This window comes from Polypterus senegalus, chromosome 14 (genome assembly GCF_016835505.1).
Source record: "Polypterus senegalus isolate Bchr_013 chromosome 14, ASM1683550v1, whole genome shotgun sequence".
NCBI classification, from domain to species: Eukaryota; Metazoa; Chordata; class Cladistia; order Polypteriformes; family Polypteridae; genus Polypterus; species Polypterus senegalus.
The window spans coordinates 92,601,133-92,618,667 of NC_053167.1; the positions used below are offsets into that span (position 1 = coordinate 92,601,133).

At 39.7% G+C, this 17,535-nt stretch overlaps 1 protein-coding gene across 1 annotated transcript; it reads right to left on the reverse strand.

Annotated features, from left to right (window-relative positions):
• Positions 1 to 459: 459 nt before the first annotated feature.
• Positions 460 to 12,560, reverse strand: best4 (bestrophin 4). The gene is made up of 9 exons (XM_039735393.1): positions 12,409 to 12,560; positions 10,405 to 10,499; positions 9,957 to 10,190; positions 9,580 to 9,734; positions 9,329 to 9,406; positions 8,803 to 8,955; positions 4,033 to 4,113; positions 1,742 to 1,896; positions 460 to 1,188 (listed from the first exon to the last, which is right to left on the reverse strand). Exons 1-9 carry the CDS (start codon positions 12,558 to 12,560, stop codon positions 792 to 794), a joined length of 1,500 nt encoding a protein of 499 aa, XP_039591327.1. The 3' UTR covers positions 460 to 791.
• Positions 12,561 to 17,535: the final 4,975 nt, after the last annotated feature.

Consider the following 17,535-nt stretch of genomic DNA (forward strand, 5'->3'; position numbering starts at 1 on the left):
AGATCCGGCTCTTCCACTGCGAGGATGATCAGCTGTCCTTCCTGTCTCCCTGTAGCGCTGTCTTAGGCGTCTCACAGTGCGGACATGGCAATTTATTGCCCTAGCCACATCAGCAGTCCTCATGCCTCCCTGCAGCATGCCTAATGCACGTTCACGCAGATGAGCAGGGACCCTGGGCATCTTTCTTTGGGTGTTTTTCACAGTCGGTAGACAAGTCTCTTTAGTGTCCTGCGTTTTAGAACTGTGACCTTAAATGCCTACTTTCTGTAAGCTGTTAAGGTCTTAACGACCATTCCACAGGTGCATGTTAATTAATTGATTATGATTAATTGAACATGCATGGAAAACATTGTTTAAACCCTTTACAATGAAGATCTGTAAAGTTATTTGGATTTTTAAAACATTATTGTTGAAATACACAGTCCTGAAAAAGGGACGTTTCTTTTTGCTGAGTATATAAATACATGTATGAATGCTGAGAATAAGATTCTTAAAGAGAGAACAGAGGGCAAATATGTACTGTTTATTCTCAATTACACTTGAGTCTATTGAATACAAAAACATTCAAAATCGGTTTCTCTCCCCCCAAACAGATAATAGTTACAGAATTTGAGGCAGAACCTTTTTCTGGAGTATTAGCAATATTAAATTGTAGCCCAAAAAACTGGTAAGTAGTTTCCACACTATACTAAATGTGTCTTCATCTTAATTTTATAAACTAAATGCTAAACCGTTTAATTGAGAATTCTCATCTTTGTGATTTAGCAGTTGGAAATCGTAAGTTGACTGGGTTAAGCATCTGTTGTCTCATTTTCAGTAGAGGGTTCAATGGTGATGGTGATTTGGGCTTCCTCCCTCTTTTTCTGTTGCTCAGAAGCCTCAAGGCGCCGAGGCTTGCATGGACGATTCACTGGAGTAGACTGCTGACTGGATTCTCTCTCCTCTCCTTCACTGTCCTCCTCATTGATGCAATTTGAGCGAGATTGCTCTTCAGATTGCCAGGGGTTTGAGTTAACACTGTCTCCACGCAGCCGTAACATGTGTAATCCCCCTTTAGGGCGGCCAAAGTTCTTCAGGCTAATTGCTGGAGAAGCAGCAGTTAAGAAACGACCCAACATTGGAGTGCGCAGACTTGGGGTATTGGGAATAGCATCCATAGTCTGTTGCTGGTTTGAATCATCAGTCATTCTGTAAATTAAAAACACTGGTTAAGTTTTCAGAACTTAATTTTAAACTCCAGGCTGTATCATGCCAGTATAATACAACTGGAAGTTTTCATTAAAGTGTTGCTTTTTAAATGGCCTAGTTTATATTCTTTCAGTCAACCTACCAAGTGGCATTTCATAAAGGGAAGTAAAAAATTAATATACTGTACAATTTGAGAAAAACGTTCTTGTTCCCTGGTCATTCCACTGTGTTCTTTTCATCCCTCCTGCAGTTCTTGTACCTTGATCCTGCAGCTTTCTATTAATCTTTAATTTATCTTCATTACTTTTTATAGGACAAAACCTTCCTATACATTTTCTAAACTGCTTGGTCAATCTTAAACTTGTGGATGTGATTACCAACCCAGGATGGTGCACCAGTATGGCAGAAATCTCTGACATGTACACTTTACCTGTATAAATAGCATGTTTCCACTGTTGAGACAGTGTGCTTTTAACCTCATGGGTCTATTAAATGTCTGATCAACAGTTTTGTAAAAGTTGGATTCATATGTAGATTAATAAATGGTCTTAACCTCATATCAAAGGTAGAGCCCAGAAATGAGGGTTTTAGGGTCTCTGATGCAGTTGCCAGTGTGTAAGGTGGCTGAGCAGTAGTTTCATTCCAGTATTTGTCTTTCTCTGCAGGTGGCAGGTTTTGGTGCATGTCATCTACAGCCAGTAGAGAAACCTAGAATATAAATCAGAGTTGCCCATTAATTTAGTCCGGGTGTAATTTTTTTTTTTTTTTATTTGGGATAACCATACAAATCACTTAATGCTCTGGGGAAATTGTACTTTTATTTCAGGGCAGTTATTTGTGATGTTAAGCAATATATTCTTACACAAAGCAATGGTTTCACACAGAAATTAACGTAAAATGTCTGTTGCTGCATGCTTTGGTTGCCAGGTGTGCATTGCAGGCTGGCTGCCAGGCTGTTTTCGTGTGGTGGGGGACAGGCAGCGTTGGCCACAGTACATCACAATCTGGTTTGTACCTCGTGTCATTGTAAGTGGCTGTCCTCCCAGGTGAACACTGGCATAGGCGCATTGGCTACACAAACTGATCAGCAACACGTTTATTTTCAATCACTTGTATCAAAATCAGAGTCTGACAAGTTGCAGTCTAATTCAGCAGTAATATGCAAAATGGCGTCAATGAGTATTTTTTGCTTTATGAGCTCTCCGATCTCTCGCCAGATGTCTATGCCATATTTGCCATTGTTTGCTACTCGCACAAGTACAGGGAATCTTGGTCAAGCCAATGAATCTAACTTTCCCTCTAGCAAAGAGTCTAAAACATAACTAGGTTTTTGCCACTGTTTGCAGTTGATTACTACTGTCAATCCCTCCTTTTGGCAAAGGTCTACATACACCATGAAAGAGCTGAAGTATTTTATATTGTATAAATTTTTTTATTGTTAGTTGTCTTATGCAATACTATATGTCTATAGTATTGTAAAACACTAACCATTTTGTAGTAGTGAAGATGTGTTCCTTGTAAGCTCAGTAATACATAATTTACACAAATATACATGCTTTGTCAGTTGCAGTGTACTATCTGCTTGGCATGATCTTTTGCTGATCTGGTCTTGGTATGTGTTTCGGGTTTAATGCTGTTACATTGTGCCCCAGAACGATGGATCAAGATGGTGAATGAGTGCAGTTTTGTGTGCTTCTTGGAGTCGGAGAAACGGAATAAAGCTGTCTACTAGCTTAGCCCACTTTGTGAGAAAGGTTAACCGACTTTGTATGTAGTAGGACATATTCCAAAATGAATTCTGAATGCATCAGACAGACTTTTAAGTTCCCCTTCATTTTTTCAAGATTTTCATTAGTTTTTAACATACAAGTGAAATGATTTTATCAAAATTCATTCTTGAAGAATTTCATGTACTATACATAAACCAGTATATTGCCCAATGCTCACTCTTAACTGCAACTGCAGTGAGTTCTTGACTCTAAATCTGTGATCTGTTACTTTTCACTGTTAAAATTTAAAGCAAGCACCAAGCAGTTTGTTAAATTCCACAGCTATATCTAGCAATCTCTGGGTAAAGGGAGAAATTTAAGTGGTGGTAAAGGAAAGCAGCTGAAGAGTTCTGCAGCAAAGCATCGTCTTGGTAAGTAGGATATACTTTTGGGCCGTTCCTCTTTACAGTATGTTTTGGTGTTCCTTTATATTTCTAGAATAAATAGCTCATATTAGATCATTTCAACAGGATTAAGTTCAGGACTTTGAAAGGCCATTTTGAAATACCTATTTTTGATGCGCTGCCTGCACTGGTGCTCTATAAATGTATTTTTTTAGTTCTATTGTAGGATGACGTGCACATGACATTGGACAGACTGACTTTCATTATTCCATTTTTTCTTGCATTGTACTTCTGGCTGAATGCCCAGTGGTTGTCAACTATCACACACACACAAACACACACCCACCTCTATGAGTTGAGACAAAAAATTCTTGCAGACCGATAGAGAGAACAGACAGCCATCTGGGTGTGCATGAATTTTGAAATGCTAGAAAATGGTTACGGATTTTTATTATTTATATAATTTTGTAACAACCGTAGCAGCCTTCCACTAAATTTTTCATTTGGGGGGGAAACACTTTTATCAAATTCCAATTACTGTTTTCTAGAGACCAAGATCATTTTTCCATCCTTTGCATTATTTGAACAATATTTTCAATCTGTGCATTTAATACAGTTGACATTTTACTCTTTCTTAAAGTATTGTTCAGAATGCTTTCTACATTAGATGACTACCACATTACATTTGACAGCACTTTTAAGAATCAATCAATTGCAATACATTTACTTGCCTGAATGTTTCGATCAATCAGTTTGTTTGTTTCAAAATCATCATCATCCTCACCAAATGGATTAATGATTTGTTCTGCCACCTTTCATTGAAAAATGAAAAGAAACATATTTAATATTCCTGATTTACAAAGATGGCTGAAGGATAAATGGCATGGTACCACTCAGGCCTTATTGTGTGCAGCTTAAATGAATAACCTACCTAAATATATAAAAAAAAATATATATATATATATATATACACAGTGGAACCTCAGGTCATGAATGTCTCGCACCACGTACAAATCGGGTTACGAACATAAAGTTCGCCAAACTTTTGTACGTGTTCATGACCACTCGGGTGACGAACAAGCCAGATTCCCTTCCGGTTCGTATGGTCCGATGATTTCCGCACGTGTTCAGTCCCTCCCTGTGTATTGGCTGTGAACTCTTTGTGCTCTACAGTATTTCGTTTTCCCTTCTGGTTTGTACACGTCGGTGATTTACGCACATGTTCGATCTAACCCTTGTTCTCGGTCAGACGTGCATCGCGCAGAGGAACTTTACCTCAAAACTGTAATCTCCTCTCCACCCAGTTCCTCCTCACTTCCTTTATGCCAGAACTTGACTCATGCAAGGTTAGTTTTCTTGGTTGTTTATGGTTAGTTTTTGTGTAAATTACGGATTTTTCAAATGTTCATTTTTTTGCCTGTGCTTAAAGCTCATTTAAAAAAAGTGTTCACAGCGAGCGGTTTGTAAGGCTGTAGCGTGAACTCTTGCAGTATTAGTTTTCTCTGTTGTTCAAGATTTTCTCAGTGTTATTCAATGTTTTTACATTTAGTCTACTATTACACTGTGCTTTCTATGGTATAATAAATTTTTTTTGTGCTTAAAAATCTTTTAAAAAATATATACATACAGTTCGTACGGTCTGGAACAGATTAATTGTATTTACATACAATCCTATGGGGGAAATTACTTCGGGTCACGACCAAATAGGGTTGCGACCAGAGTTTTGGAACAAATTATGGTTGTGACCCGACATTCCACTGTATATATAGACTGCTCAAAAAAATTAAAGGAAACTTCTAGGATATTGATCTGGTCAGCTAAGTAGTACTGTAGATGGGGGCTGTTAATCAGTTTCTGCTGCTTTGGTGTTAATAAAATTAACAACAGGTGCATTAGAGGTGCAACAATGAGGCGACCCCCAAAACAGGAATGTTTCCCAACATTTTTCCCTCCTCATCTTTTCTGACTATTTTTCACTAGTTTTGTATTTGGCTACGGTCAGTGTCACTACTGGTAGCATGAGGCGATACCTGGACCCTACAGAGGTTGCACAGGTAGTCCAACTTCTCCAGGATGGCACATCAATCAGTACCATTGCCAGAAGGTTTGCTGTGTCTCCCATCACAGTCTCAAGGGTATGGAGGAGATTTTGGGAGACAGGCAGTTACTCTAGGAGAGCTGGACAGGTTTGTGGAAGGTCCTTAACCCATCAGCAGGACCAGTATCTGCTCCTTTGGGCAAGGAGGAAAAGGTTGAGCACTGCCAGAGCCCTACAAAATGACCTCCAGCAGGCCACTGGTGTGAATGTCTCTGAACAAACAATCAGAAACAGACTTCATGAGGGCGGCCTGAGGGTCCGACATCCTCTGGTGGGCCCTGTGCTCACTGCCTGGCACCGTGGAGCTTGATTGACATTTGCCATACAATACCAGAATTGGCAGGTCCACCACTGGCACCCTGTGCTTTTCACAGATGAGAGGAAGTTCACCCTGAGCACATGTGACAGACATGAAAGGGTCTGGAGAAGCCGTGGAGAATGTTATGCTGCCTGTAACATCATTCATCATGACTGGTTTGGTGGTAGGTCAGTGATGGTCTGGGAAAGCATATCCATGGAGAGACGCACAGACCTCTACAGGCTAGACAACGGCACCTTGACTGCCATTAGGTATTGGGATGAAATCCTTGGACCCATTGTGAGACCCTATGCTGATGCAGTGGGTCCTGGGTTCCTTCTGGTACACGACAATGCCTGGCTTCATGTGGCGAGAGTATGCAGGCAATTCCTGGAAGATAAAGGAATTGATACCATTGACTGGCCCCCACGCTCGCCAGACCTAAATCCAATACAACACCTCTGTGGCATTATGTTTCGGTCCCTCCACCTCTGCCAGGTTGCACCTCAGACTGTCCAGCAGCTCAGTGATGCCCTGGTCCAGATCTGGGAGGAGATCCCCGGGACACCATCCGACGTTGTCAGGCATGCACACAAGCATGTGGGGGCCATACAAACTATTACGATTGTAAGTTGCTGCGATGAAATTTTGACAAAATGGACTAGCATGCCGCATCATTTTTTCAATTTGATTTTTGGGGTGTCTTTAAATTCAGCTGACTGTAGGTTGATAATTTTCATTTCCATCAAACAATGTGGCATCCTTTCGTTCCGAACACATTACCCAATCCATATCAGTATAGATATCCAGCATGATTTTTTTTTCCCATTGAGATCTGATGTTTTTTCAAAGTGTTCCTTTAATTTTTTTGAGCAGTTTATTCTTATGTTACCCCATGTAATTTGTAGTGATAGCTGAGGGAAAAAATGTTTTCATCCAGAATAAAGATAAAAAAAAATGTTTCTGTTAGAATAGCCATCTATGGCAACGCTTGACATGTTGGTAATGTAACGAGTATTGGTAGATTTCTTCAAGGACTTGTATGATACTGTTTGGTTTTATCCATTCTTGTTAGATGTTGATGTTGGCTGTATAAATAAATAATTATTTGAGTGTGTTGAACTACAGTATATGCAGTTAACCAATCGTATCACAGTTTAAATCTAATTGTGACCAGACGAATCACAAAGAGGAAGAAATATCCAAATTCCGAGTTATAATTAGCCTGCTTATATCTTTATGTTTTGAAAGATGTGGGCAGTTAGCATCACCCAAACAAACAGGAGGTAAATTCTGGGATGGATAGGAGATGAGTGATATACAGCCATGCAAACAGTGAGTATACTCCATGAAATGTTTTTTCTTTTTCAACATATGGGAACATCTCAGACTTTGATCATTTGAACTGTATCTGTAGAGAAATGTGATAAAATCATGTGACATTTACATTTTGTCCAATTTAAACATAAATTATATAAATTATCCCAAATTTAAAATTAGAATCCGGTGTAAATGATTAGAACATTAGTGGGCATATTGTCTAAACTTGTCGAGCTTAAACCTTAAATATTTAGTGTGCTTTGCTCTTTGTTGGCCAGACTGGGGGCTCTCTGAGGCTGTCAGAAAACAATGTTATAGATGCAGATGAACCTGGTACGAGATTTTAAAAGATCTCCAAACAATTGGAAATCAATCATTTCAATGTCAGGAAGATCATCTTGTTGTTCTAACAACTTCCGAGTTTACCAGGCTAGGCCATCCAGAGCAGAATGTTGAAAGAGCAAGGTGGTGCAAGAAGTCCCCAAAGAACTGAGGAATTTCAGAACAGGACCTCCAGGTAGTCCTTGCAACCATTGCTATCAAAGTTAAAAGTCTACCATGAAGACAGGCTGCACAAATTAGATCTGCACGGGAGGTGTGCCATGAGAAAACCTTTGGTGTCCAGCAAGAACATCCAGACAAGAGTAAAGTTTGTCCAATAACACCTGGCAAAGAACAGGACTTTAGGAACAGAGTGTTCTGGACAGACAAGGCAGAGACTGAGTTATCTGGCCGCAATGCCTGAAGATATTTTTGGCGAAAACCAAAGGCGACATTTGACCAGAAGAATCTGATAACCAACTATAAAGCATGGCGTTGAATATGTTAAGGTTTGGGGCTGCTTTGGTGCATCAGGGCCTGGGCAACTCACCATCACAGAATCCATTGTGAGTCCTTCATTGTATCAGAGGGTGCTTGAGGATAAAGTGAGACCATCTGTCAGAAGACTGAAGCTCAGCTGGACCTTGCAACATAACCATGAAGCTAAACATACAAGCACATCCACTAAGGAATGGCTGAAAAGAAAGGAAGTGACGGTTTGGAATGGCTAAGTCAAGGCCTTGATCTGAATCCCATCGAGATGCAGTGTTGGGATTTCAAATGAACTGCGTGAGGCAAACCTCCAACTAGACACTCCTAAAACATTACAGGACTGAAAGTATTCTGCGTGGAGGAGTGTGCCAATTAGATCTAAGGGTGTGCTTATTTTTCCAGAGAAAGCAATGGCATTTCTGTTCATTTTTAATTGAATAAATTGTCAAATTTGCATCTTTTAATTACATCATCTTCATCTAAAAATGCTGTTTAAATGAAGATCAAATCTTGATATGTTTACATATGTTAAAAAAGTAAAATTTTCATGGAATATGCTTTCTTTTCCACATGACTGCAAGGATTCTGGAGCAAACACATCACTGGGTTCATGATAACCCATGTTTGGGGAATGGAGAGAGTTCTATGGGATCTGAGAACATGAGCCAGCTGTAATCCTGGGCTGTAAGACGTATTCCTTTAGGTTGTGGACTTCAGTGGATAAGGAGGCACTGGCATCGTCCTACGCAGGCTAGCATTGAAACATTTGAAGACTTCACTGTTACATACAGGTAGTATGGTACGGCCTGTTTTAATTCATCAGTATTTACGTTAAATATGTTCATATATTAATTTTTCCGTAGTTTCAGAAGAAAATAGTATTTTTTTCTTTTGTCTGAATATACACATAGTGGCAAGTGTTTATGTATGACACTAATGGTCCCTTTTTTAAAATTCCTCAAAGAGACTCACCTTAAGCCACCCTGCGTAAAAGAAAAACTGCAGGAGTGTGAAGACTGGAACGTAAAGGTCCAACTTATGGTCTTTGTAATCTTTTGTAGTATCCAGGAACTGTCGTCCAATCAGACAGACCGCAAAAAAGGAATACACAGCAATTGTGACAACCTGCAGGTAAGAAAGTGACAAAGTGTTTCTTGGAATCATGATGCTCTGCATGATCTGGTGGACAGTTCTCTTTGAGCGTCAGCTATAGCGCAGCATGCAGATCTGTTCAGCCTGACATCATGTCTTCTGGAAGAAAAGTTAACAGAGTAAAAGTATGGGAAGACGTGTAAGCTGCACATGGAAAGGACACTCATTTGTAATGAAGCAGGATTTCCACGGCAAGAGGGAGCAGCTACTGTGTATCCACTGCATGTCTCCCACCTTACATTGCTTGCTGTTGCTAATCCTGTACTTTTTTGTGATCTGCATGTATACTTGATGACTGTTCTCTGACTGATCTGACAGCGGTGTGTGCCGTAATCAGTTCACTTACCTGGGTGTAGACAAGGGGAATGCTGATCCAGTCGTAATGAAATAGCATGGAGCATTTGGCCCGGTAGTTATTAAGTTCCTTGTACAAAATAAATAAAAAAATAATACATTATTTGAGAATACAAATGACTTGTTTAATATGCATATTAAACATAGGTTGGTAAAATATGCAGTGTATGTGTGTGTGTGAGTTAGTGAGTGTGTGAGTAGTACAGGAAGCCTGGACTGGACAGGTTGGGGATGGTGACTCACGTCCATGAGCAGTCGCAGGGCCACGTCGTCCCTCACGCGCCCTTCTCTCCTTGCCTGGGCGGCCAGATTAGTGAACCAGGCCAGAGGAATCCAGTACTTGTTAAAGTCCGAGTAAAGGCTGTCAAATTTCTTCAATTCATCGCGGGTCATAAAGCCTGTGTATGAAACAATGACATTTTCAGACCCTCTTTGAGAAACCTGCAGTTTTGTATGTTCTTTTCAAGTGGAAGAAAATGATTTGCAGTGTCACCCTGTGTAAAATGGTTGGTTGATATTTTTTTAATAATTGTTATATTGGGAACATTAACTTTGCTTTATAGAATCTATAACAAACATAGCTGTATTTAGGACATTATATCAAACTTATTGAACATTACCTGCTTCAACGATATGTTCCATGGTGGGGAAACGTTTGCGGACTCGCGTGCTGACTGACCGAAGGATGAGCACTGAGGATAAGTTGGCGTAGCGCATCAAGGTGCGCCGTAGGATCCTTCCCCGCTCATCTACTCCATGGACGTTAGCTGAGACCACCATCATGAGCTGGTCTGGAAGAGGAATGCTCGTGTACTGATTCCACCAGCGGTTCACCACAAGGCTCACATAGAAACCTATGGAACAGGATTTATTTATAAAGGGCAGAAAGATGCTTCCTTGTGTATGGAACTAGAAAATCCACAAGTCATTGTATTGGCATTTTAGCACTCATACTCTAAAGACATTTTTTTGCAAATAAATTCAATGACAAATTCTTTGTGTCTTCTATTGCCAGAGATGTGCGTTGTGGCGAGCTCCCTACCTTCACATTCTGGATCGTAAGCTTACCCAAAACAAAGGAGAGCGGGATGAGATCTGTATATCTGTTGACATACAAGGCCACTTCTTCAAATAGCTGCCGCTGGTCTGCTGTCAACTGGAGCCTGCACAGGTAAAGGAGAAATAAAGAAAAAGGATTCAAGGTAAGGCTTTTAGGACAGCAATAATGCATCCATTTTAAAAGCTGCTTAATCCAGTCCAGGGTCACAGGGGAGAGGGCCTCTACTGGCACAGTCCGGCACAAGGCCGGAACCAGGCCTTGACGGCCATAAGTCCATTGCAGGGATCACTCACAAACCCTTGATTTGTGTGTCTGTTGTTCCTGTTGTAAATGTCATGTTAATTACTTAACAATGTTAGACGTGGGAATCTGGGACAGAACGTTACCAAAGCAATGGGATATTCGTTTTTCTGGATTAACTAAATAGTTCATCTGGATTTTCTCACAGTACTTTTAGTAGCCTTAGACCACTATATGGCTAGAATGTAATCTTCAAAAATAATCTGATGCAAAAATAATCTGATGGTTATTATTTACTACAAAACAATAAACTCAAAATAGGAGTTGTGCAGCAGCAGAGTCCTGTTCATGTTTACTGACGTGTGTGTACATAAAACATAGAAAGCAAATGTACAATTTAAAGAGATTGCTATCTTTATGGAAATTGTTACATATGCATAATAGAACTATTTTACATTACAGTGAGTAATTAACCATAGTAAAAAATAGTAAAATGTAATAATTTGAAGGAAGATTATGTTTCATGTTGTGTTAGAGGTATTCTTTGCGTTATATGTTTTCGTTCTGTTTGGCTTCGACATTAACACACAAATGCTTTTCAAACTTACACTTTTACTGTATAACTTCAGTAAAAACAATTTTTTGAATTAACATTGAATTTTGATTCTGTGTTTGGACTTACATCATGACAAAGCAATGTGTAACTGCCCGTGAGTGAATATCGTTTCTTTCTCTCTAATAAATAAACCGACTTTTTCGAATGTTTATCCCTGTGATTTAATTGTCATAGCAAAAGCTATTCTAACGGGAAACTGTAAACATTTTAATACGAATGGCATATCAAGGTCTCCTTTGGTGTCTAATGTTATCCGTGGAAGATGTACTACATTACCTTTCTTGTCGCCTGTTAAAATGTTACATGTCAGAATTGTTCGACAGCATAGTCAATTTATATGCATTTAACTAATTTGCTGTGTAACCAATCGACAATTTTTGCATAAATTCATTTGACTTCATCGTGTCTAGGTGCTAGGACTGCCCGTGTACTCATTTCTTCTGTTGATAACACTTCAGGATGAAATTCTTCATTAAGATTTTGACATAATAAGTCTTTTTTTATTGTGAACTTAAAGTGAGGAAAATGTAAAAATTTATAAGAGTTGAGAGCGCAGGAACTGTGTCTGACAAAAGCATTCACACAAATGAGCGGTGAGAGGACCGAGGGTGTGGTTGAAAAATGGGTGAGAGGAGGGCGGGACTTGAGAAAATCTCTTGGCAATAGTCTTGTCTCAAGATGTTCTTTTATAATAGAGAGATATAGTTATAAATAAAGACATATATACTATATGTACATATTTGTATACATTGCTTTACCTGTTTTCTTTATCCAGTGCTTCTCTTGGCAGTAATGTGTCATCAAGTCTGAGCTGTCACTTAGTGTCATGGCACATATTATACACAACGTTACACGGGACAGTTTAGTTTAGAGCTGCCAGGCAGGGTTTAGACTATGATAGGGAAGTACAGACTCACTCCAAGGGTTATTCAAGCAGACATATGCAAACACTGCACATGTGCCAGCTCTGAAATGCTGTTTAGGTGTGTACATGTGCCTCCTGTTTCATGTATTACTGTTATACACTTCCAGTTAGCAGGTCCATAAATATAATATTATATATATATATATATATATATATATATATATATATATATATATATATGTATATATATATACAGTATATATATATAAAACAACAAGTTGGCACTCTTACCTGTACACAAGGCTGAGAGCAGTGTAGAGGGTGGCAAAGACAAGGAACTCTTTGTACAGCAGTTTGTAGATGCTTCCTTTCCATCTGAAGAGCAGCTTAGAAAAGCCTGCAAAACGGGCATTGGCCACTTCCAGAGTATAAGAAATTGTCATAGTGACAGCTGGTAGGTTGAAAGGTGTGACAGTATCTGAGTTAGGAAAAACAACAGAGATTACATGTGTCTTTCTCCTTGATTTGTGACAAATGCCATTTTGGACATTAAGAATTAACAGTTATTTATTAGCATATCCAGTCAAACATTTCTAATCTAATTATTGGACTAAGAACTGTGAAAGGCCAGATCCGATTTTAGAAACACTGGGTGCAAGACAGGGACCAAGCTGGGCAGGGCACTAAGCCATTGCAGGACACCCACATGCCAAGATGCCCCACTCGCTCACACTGGGCTAAATTAGAATCAGTGTCGGCACCAGACCTTGCACTTCTGTAGCATGTGAGAGGAAAACCCAAGGAGACTTAGGGATATGGTGTAAAGGCCACATAGGCAGCATCCAGGCCAGGAGTTCAATCCAGCACTTATAAAGGCACCTCAGTTATTATATTTTAACACTAATTATTTTGGATATACTTTTTGTACTGTATTTGCTTTATAAATTGTATTCTCACAGAATACTAGAGTATACTAGAGTATTCGTCCCCTTGCTGGAAGTTTTCTCATTTTATTGTTATACAATTTGGATTTTTTTACACTAATCAACAGAAAAAGACTTTTTAATATTAGAGTAAAAACATACTGTATCTCTGAAAGTGGGTTACATTAATTACAAATTTAAAACACAAATGATTACTTAAGTATTCACCCCCATCAATTAAATCTAATGTGATTTAATGGTGTATGACAATACAATGTGAAAACTTCCATGGGGGAGAATACTTTTAGTACACACTGTTTGTTTTACCTGTCTGTGCAGCAGCACCTGAAGAATAGCATACCATTCTCAAACCCACTTAATCCAAGTCGGATTCATGGGTGGTCATTCCCATTCTAGCAGTGTTTGGTGCAAGGAATCAGGACAGGGGGCTAAGTCATTGGAGGGCTCACACACACACACACACTAGACTAGTCTAGAATCATATATACAGTATATATGTATAACTTAGCATTTACATCTTTGGGATGTGTGAGGAAGACCATTGCAGACACAGAGAAAATGTGCAAACTTAACACTGGCAGCGCCATGGCCAGGATTCTCAGCCAGGACTCTGGAGCTGTGAGGCAGCATCTCAAACTATTTATTGCATATTCATTGTTACAATTTAATATTAATGTCTTGTAGCTGCTGTTTTTAGTGCATTTACATTATGATGAGATTCACAAAATAAACATGTTAATCTCTCCATCTATGTATTAGCTAGACACATTTCAAGAATGCTATCATTGTTTGTTCGAGACATGGATAGAATACAAACAGCTATTGGTGTGTCTGTTTGTGTGAACGATGGACTCCTTTGCAGAATTTTTGCTCAAGTGAAAGGTTACCCAATAATGAAGCAGTAATAATATATATACATACAGATTGTGTGTATATATATATATATATATATATATATATATATATATATATATATATATATATATATATATATATATATATATATATATATATATATCTATATATATATATATATGTATAATATGCCTGCCTATCCAGCTTAGGAAAGCACTGGACGCTTGGGGTTCCTTTAGAATGTAGATCACAAAATGGTCATTTTAAACAAAAGATGCAACAATTATGCTGTAAGTATAAAGTGTGTGTCATACTTACTGTAAGTGTCATTTTAAATCCAAGAAGGTGAATGTGGAAGATAACCAAATTTCTAAGGACTAGTGTGAACACAAATTCTATTACTGTACTTGGATGGATTGCTGAAATAGTTAAAACTTATTTTAAAAGAATTCTGTTTATGGACTGTAGCTATTTTAACATCAGTATGAACTGAAACACAACCCAAGCAGTCTGGATATTTTAAGTAAAATGCATTCAGCTAAATATGAGTGGATCTCCTTCTTTTTTTATGCATTTAATGCATGCCTTAGAGCAGCAAATAAAGTGAAATTAATGGTATCTTTTCAAATGTCTGACAATTTACATTAGGTATACTGAACTGAAACCAATTTTTCTAAGTAAAATCTTAAAAAGATCCAATATATGGCTCCCAATATAATTCTAAATATATATTTTTAACATGAAGTATATGTAGCTTAATTTTACATTTCCCCATACACGATACACATGTAAATTGCAGCAAGAAAAGCACACCATTTTTCTATTAAACCTTTTTATATATATATATATATATATATATATATATATTTTATATATATATATATATAATAATAGCGATTAAACAAAATAGAGCCCCACGTCTTACCTTGATGTATTGACTGCTATGCACGCTCTGGTGAAGTTCTTTCCCAAACTGATGTTACCTTTTTTCAAGCTTCCTCTTTTAATATGTCTAACCCTACTATCTGATTATCCATCAAACTGATTTATAGACAAAGAGGCTGGGAACATTCATAGGACATTATTACATTTTACGTTAAGAGTTACTTCTCAATTCATAAAACTGCATTGATTGGTATGTACAGAGAATACTCGGCTATAGATTCTTGACGATTAGGTTTTCTTCTCTTTAAGTATTGATTTCTTTAAGAATGGCAATACTACATGCAGTCCTTGGAAGCACTGTTCAGGTTTTGAAATGTGTGGTCTACTGTTATCCAGCCATTCATAACCAGTACAGAGTGTTGGCAGGCTGAGTGTATCCCAACATCATCCGGTGCAAGGCAGGAGCCAGCCCTAGAAAAGTGGCATGAATTTTTTAATACCAGGTGAGTTTAGAGTCACCAGTTAAACCAACACACCTCATATGGAGTCGTGTAAAGAAAACTAGGAACATGCAAAGAAAAATGTTCTCCTCTAACCCTGGTAGCTTTCATGTGCTACCAGGTAGGGAAGATCCATCGCCACTGAATACTTCCTTACCTTCCGTTATATCCCCCTATGAGAACACCATTCCTGATGATTGCTCTTCCCAGTTTTGTCACTCTAGGCTGATTAGATACTATGAGTGCCGTGTTGGATGGTTGGCTGTCCCGGCCAGGATGGAGTGTGGTTTCTGACCAGAAAGGGGCACCACAATGAAAGAACAGGGTGTGGCTGCTGCTTAAAGTCATATTTTATCTCTGTACACATGGTGGCAGCATCCCTCTTGTGGGACACCCATAGGAATATCCATGGGGCAGGTTGGGAATTGTAGTCCCATGGGACAGCCCTATTGGGGTTTTTGGTGCCACCAGGGAAGCTGTAGGGGATTGTTACAAGACTAGACTTTCGCCTGACACAGAAGTGCTTCCAGTTTGCAATGCTGTGGCACTGGGAGAATTTCCAAGTCTAGCATAAAAGAAGCCGAGTTTCATGCAAAGTCAGTCAGAGGCAGAAGGAGTGTGGATGAGGCTACAAGGAAGAAGTGGAAGAAGGAAGGAGATTTGTTCTGGTAATTGTGTTATTGTAGAAGAGAATTAGGAGAATGTTGGAGGTAAAGAATAAAGAAAATCTTGTATTTGAACCCAGGACTGAGTTGTGTAGTTGTGTCTGGGGGTTTGGGGTGCTGCTAACCCCCCCTACTGATCACAATACGAAGGGAACTTTAGAAACTTTAAATAGAGGAGACAATGGACCTGATGGCATCAGTCAGCGGGTTCTCAAGGCCTGCAGTAGACGGCACAGAAGGGTCATTTTGTATCTGTTTGCCCTTTCCTTGAACATCCCAGAATTATGGAAGACATTTTGAATAATCTCAATGCCTACAAATGGGCACTCCAGGTCTCTTAGGACGTCCAGACCAGTATTCTCAAAGCAAAGCAAACAGAAGCCTCAACAGTGTCCTGGAGTACAATGCAGCAAACTTACAGGAGACTCCTGGATTGTATGTTGAAGATGGTGCACAGCATTAGAGGGGCACTGTGACGATGTGGGTTCTGCTCCATGCTCCCATTGCTGTTCAGGAGCCCTTGAACCCAACACTCTCGGTAATGTCACCGATGAGCTAGACAGTTGAGGTAATAACAAGTGAGCAAGGGGATGGTATAAATGTGCAAAAGTGCTTTTATTAAAAACAATCAAAAACAAAGTGCAACAGTGCAGTGTGCACAGTTCAATAAATCTTCATTAAATAAATAATCCAATAAGAAAATGTGGAGGTTAAAACCAATAAATAGAAAAAACAATCCTTTAAAAACGAGGTTAAAACGTTCTCTAGGAAGCAGTTTTTAAAACAATGACACGCTCGGTGCTTCTTTCCTTTTAGCATTAGCGTCTCACCTGCTTCTCCCATACGGGCCCTTCAACAGGCGAGACGCTCTCTCTCTGCAGCTGCCCATTTCCCTTACACACATACACAGGTCTGGAGACCTCCCAATCCTGGCTTCGGTCTGGCACTCATCCCAGACCAGAGACTTGGACTCCTTGGTCTCCAGGATGCCCACACCAAGGACTTCACCTCCAAGCCTCGTGACTCCCGCTGCCTTTCTGGCCTTCCGCGGCCAGTCGCCTTTCCCTGGTCACTCCCGCTACCTGCTTGCTCAGCGTGATCGACATCAACTCTAACACCTGGGTGTCGGCCTAACACCCAACTTCCTCGCAGCTGCCCACGAGTGCTCGTTCGCTCGCTCACCACACACTCCGTGTTTGTCTCTCTCGCACCGACCTGCTTCCTCTCTCGCTCCCTGTAACCTCCGTCCTTTTCGTTTCATTTTTTTCCCCCTCCTATCTGACTCGTGCTTATTTTATATTGTGAGGGGCCAGCTGCAGCACATTAGCCACGGGAACAATCACGGATGTGGGCAGTCCCCCACCTGTGCACTCGGTGAGAAACGCCCACACCGCAGATCGCCCCGTGGCTTGCTATGGCCACTACACCCCCTCATGAAGCCGCCTCGAGTGTGGTGATTATTTATTTAAAAAATGGCCTTTGCTGAACGAGCTGTGGACCCGTAACACCACAAGCACCCCATTGAATTGTGCTGTCTCCATTTCACTTCACCCTCAGCACAACTGCTTT